The 4245-nt window shown below is 51.5% G+C and overlaps 1 protein-coding gene across 5 annotated transcripts in view; it reads right to left on the bottom strand.

The window, feature by feature from the left end:
* NCOR1 (nuclear receptor corepressor 1) overlaps positions 1 to 4245 on the bottom strand; it is a 110863-nt gene that overhangs the window by 1453 nt on the left and 105165 nt on the right. For all 5 annotated transcript variants that reach the window (XM_081844031.1, XM_081844029.1, XM_081844033.1 and 2 more), the window contains one exon: positions 2617 to 2796. In XM_081844031.1, the coding sequence (XP_081700157.1) occupies positions 2617 to 2796 (180 nt within the window). The remainder of the gene's footprint in view (positions 1 to 2616; positions 2797 to 4245) is intronic.

Below are 4245 nucleotides of genomic sequence, written 5' to 3'. Positions count from 1 at the left end.
CTGGAGGGTCAAGGTTTTGGAAGGGGGGGGGAGGGAGAAGAGAAGAAGAAGAAATGAGGGGTTGAAATATTGTCGCAAGTCCTATCAGCCTGTGCACAGAGCCCCCGGCCCAATCCTGCATTTTGGGTCAAACATATTCCAACCCAGGGTTAACTAGACTCTAGAGGAATTGAATGTTAGATTAGGAGGTTAAACCTGAACTACTACCCTGTGCAACTGGTGGGAGACAAGATCTTGTCGCATCAGCTACTGTGAGGTTCACAAATCCTTCCCCCTCCAGGTGGTTCTCAATAGAGTCCTCCGAGCTCTGCTGCAGGAGACCCACTGGTTGTCTACCTGAACAGAATTGCGTAAGGCAAGGGTGCCCAAACTTTGTTCAAAGAGGGCCAGACTTGATGAAGTGCACAAAGTTGTTAACCTTTTTTTTAGGATTGAAGTTGTTGAGCTTTTGGGGGGATTTTACCCCCAGGAAATATTCCAACCAGCGGGCTGGATTAGCCCCCCCCCCATGGGCTTTGGACATGCCTGGCGTAAGAAAATACCGGATCAGACCAATGGCCTCTTTAGTCCACCCTCCAGCTCTCAGTGGCTGACCGGTGAAACCCACAAGCAGGATCTGAACCCAATAGCTTATCTCTCCTCTGGCGGCTTCCAGCTACAGTCGTACCTTGGAAGTCGAACGGAATCCGTTCCAGAAGTCTGTTCGACTTCCAAAACGTTCGGAAACCAAGGTGCAGCTTCCGGAAGCCTTGTCGGATGTTCGGGTTCCAAAGAACGTTCGCAAACCGGAACACTCACTTCCGGGTTTGTGGCATTCGAGAGCCAAAACGTTCGACTTGCAAGGTGTTTGGGATCCAAGGTACGACTGTACTGGGATTCTAGAAGCATGGCTGCCTCCAGCTGTGGGAACAGAGCACAGCCATTGCGGCTTGGTAGCCAAGGACAGTCCTCTCCTCCTCCATGAATAGGCCTTTCCTCCCCATGATCACCCTGTCCCAATATATTTATTGACTGTTTCTGTTTCGCAAACCTTATATGGACAGCAGAACATCCTATCCCTTCCAATCTAATTGTGATTTCGTTCTGGTTATAAGCCACCCCTGTTTTCTTTCATTGGAGTATCCCAACAGGTCGATCGCGATCTACTGGTAGATCCCTGCGAGGTTTTGGTAGATCGCGGTTGATCTCTGCCTCCCTTTCCTTAGCATCGCTAAAACTGACTCCTGCCACGCCCCCTCGCCCTGCCCTCCATTCTTGTATGATCTCTGGAAGGGAAGACGGAGCTTTCTCCGTACTGCTGTTTTGATCCACAGCGATCTTTTTGTGAGTGACTTTACCCCTTTGTCCCTTGCCTTTAAACCCCCCCCCATGGAGCTCCCCCCCAAAAAGCTGGTTTTTTAACCCCTAAAAAACGGGGCTTTTCTCCTCCCAAAATAAGTTCAACAACTTTGAGCTGAACCCCACCCCCCAAAATGGGGGCAGATCACTGCCAGTTTTTAATTCTGAAAGTAGATCGCAGTCTCTCGAGAGTTGGCCACCCCTGTATCCTTTTCCCATTTGCCTTTTTAACATGGTTTGGTGGCTAAGCTGCTCTGTTTTCTTTCAATGGCATATCCATGCCGGACTCCTGTCTGAAATGCTGGGGAGCCAATAATGTTAGTCCGTGTTGACAACACTAAGCCGATGGCCCACGGTCTGACTCTGCCTAAGGCAGCTTCCTGTGGCTCTGTTTAAAGGAGCTCTCCATTCAGAACGACGAGGACTGCAAACTTGGCTTTTCATTTTAAGGAAAGAGCTGCAGCTTACTGGAAAGGAAAGCTGCCTTGCTAGGTGGCCTGGTGGCCTGAGGAAGCTGCCTAATTTGCTTTGATTTACGCCAGGGGTCAGCAAACTTTTTCAGCAGGGGGCCGGTCCACTGTCCCACCTTGTGGGGGGGGGATTACATTTTTTTTGGGGGGGGAATGAACAAATTCCTGTGCCCCACAAATAACCCAGAGATGCATTTTAAATAAAAGGACACATTCTAAAAACACGCTGATTCCTGGACTGTCCGCGGGCTGGATTGAGAAGGCGATTGGGTCTTAGTTTGCCTACCCATGTGTAATGGGGTTTGGGGTTGCTTGTGCATAAGGCGCAAACTGCTCCAAGCTGAGTAGTTTGGTTTAAACTTTCCCCTGGCTGGACAGTCAGTACTCCGTGACTGTCTCAATCACTGGCAGAATCCGTCAGTGGGCGTTTCCTGAATTTCTTTGACACCAAGTCGCCGCCTAGCTTCCCTGCGCGGAAGCTTTCTGCACAGAGTGGGCGTCCCAAGAGGAGGTCCTGTGCTCTCCCCGCTGGTCTCGCTGGAACAGTCCCGGAGCCTTCCCTCCGAAGCTCCCTCAGCCTCCCCTTCCTCCCTGGCGTCACGTCTATTTCCTTCCCCAGCGGACGCTCCCCCTCTCTCCTTGCTGGTTCCCTCTCCAGCGTCATTGGGGAGCCTTACCACCACCCTTGGCTCCGATGGCAGTTCCCTGACACCATGCTTTAAGCGAACAAATAAAAACAGCCCTCTGGAAGATCTTGCCACCCGCAGCAAGGCGCTTCCCCGTGGCGCTCCCGACAGGCCTGGCTCACCTGTGGAGGAGGGCCGGTCTTCCCACGACCACACCGGCGTCTGCCTGTGGTAGTCCCCTTCCGAGTGCACCGACGAGACCGACGAGGGCCGCTCCGTCCCCAAGTAGCCTTGCCCGGGGATCGGAGACTTGGACTTCCTGCTGCCCGATTTCCCCATTAGCTTTTGCTTGCTGACACCACCTGAAAAAAGGAAAGGTGGAAGGAGGGATGCCAGGGCCTCTTCCGGGCCCTCGGACAGAGACTGCCCAGTTCTCTGCAACAGAGTGGGGGGGTGGCCCTTCATGTGGGGCGAGAATGGGACACGGGCTGCTGCGTGGGCAGTGGACTTGGTTTCAAAAGTTGCATTCAAATCGTTTTTATAAAGGAACGCAAGAAATGTCCGGCTGGATCAGGCCAAGGGGGGCCCATCTGGTCCAGCGGCCTGTTCTCACAGTAGCCAACCAGTTGCCATCTTTGGCTACATGCTGCCTTCACTGAAGGCATAACATCGTAGAGTTGGAAGGGGTTTCCGAGGGTCATCTAGACCAACCCCCTGCAATGCAGGAATCTCAACTAAAACATCCATGACAGAGGGCCATCCAACCTCTGCTTAAAGACCTCCAAGGAAGGAGAGCCCAACTCCCGAGGGAGACCGTCTCACTGTCAAACAGCTCTTATTGTCAGAAAGTTCCTCCAGATGTTTTGTCGGAATCTCCTTTCTTGTTACTTGAAGCCACGGGTTCAAGTCCTACCCTCCAGAGTGGAGAAAATAAGCTTGCCCCATCTTCCATGTGACAGCCCTTGAGATATCTGGAGAGGGCTATCGTATCTCCTCTCACTCTCCTCTTTTCCAGGCTAAACATACTCGGCTCCTTCAACCGTTCCTCATCAGGCTTGGTTTCCAGACCCTTGATCATCTTGGTTGCCCTCCTCTACACCTTCCGGCTTGTCAACATCCTTCTTAAATTGTGGCTCCCAGAACTGGACACAGGGCTCCAGCTGTGGTCTGACCAAGGCAGAATAGAATGGTCCTATTACTTCCCTTGATCTAGACTCTATACTTCAGTTGATGCAGTCTTGAATAGCATTAGCTTATTTTTTGCTGCTGCATCACATTATTTAGGGAAGCTTTTAACGTTTAATAGACTATTGTATTTTAATATTCTGTTGGAAGCTGCCCAGAGTGGCTGGGGAAACCCAGCCAGATGGGCGGGGTATAAATATTATTATTATTATTATTATTATTATTATTATTATTATTATTTACTCGTGTTCAGCTTGCGGTCTACAAAGACCCCTAGATCCTTTTCACGTGGAAGCCAGGTGTCCCCATCTTACATTTGTGCAGCTGATTCTTCCTGCCTAAGGTAAAGGGTAAAGGGACCCCTGACCATTAGGTCTAGTCGTGGCTGACTCTGGGGTTGCGGCGCTCATCTCGCTTTATTGGCCAAGGGAGCCGGCGTACAGCTTCCGGGTCATGTGGCCAGCATGATTAAGCCGTTTCTGGCGAACCAGAGCAGCGCACGGAAACACCGTTTACCTTCCCGCCAGAGCAGTACCTATTTATCTACTTGCACTTTGACGTGCTTTCGAACTGCTAGGTTGGCAGGAGCAGGGGCTGAGCAACGGGAGCTCACCCTGTCACGGGGA

This window comes from Podarcis erhardii (assembly GCF_964252035.2).
Source record: "Podarcis erhardii genome assembly, chromosome: 16".
NCBI classification, from domain to species: domain Eukaryota; kingdom Metazoa; phylum Chordata; class Lepidosauria; order Squamata; family Lacertidae; genus Podarcis; species Podarcis erhardii.
This window is presented reverse-complemented; position numbering and strand designations above follow the sequence as displayed.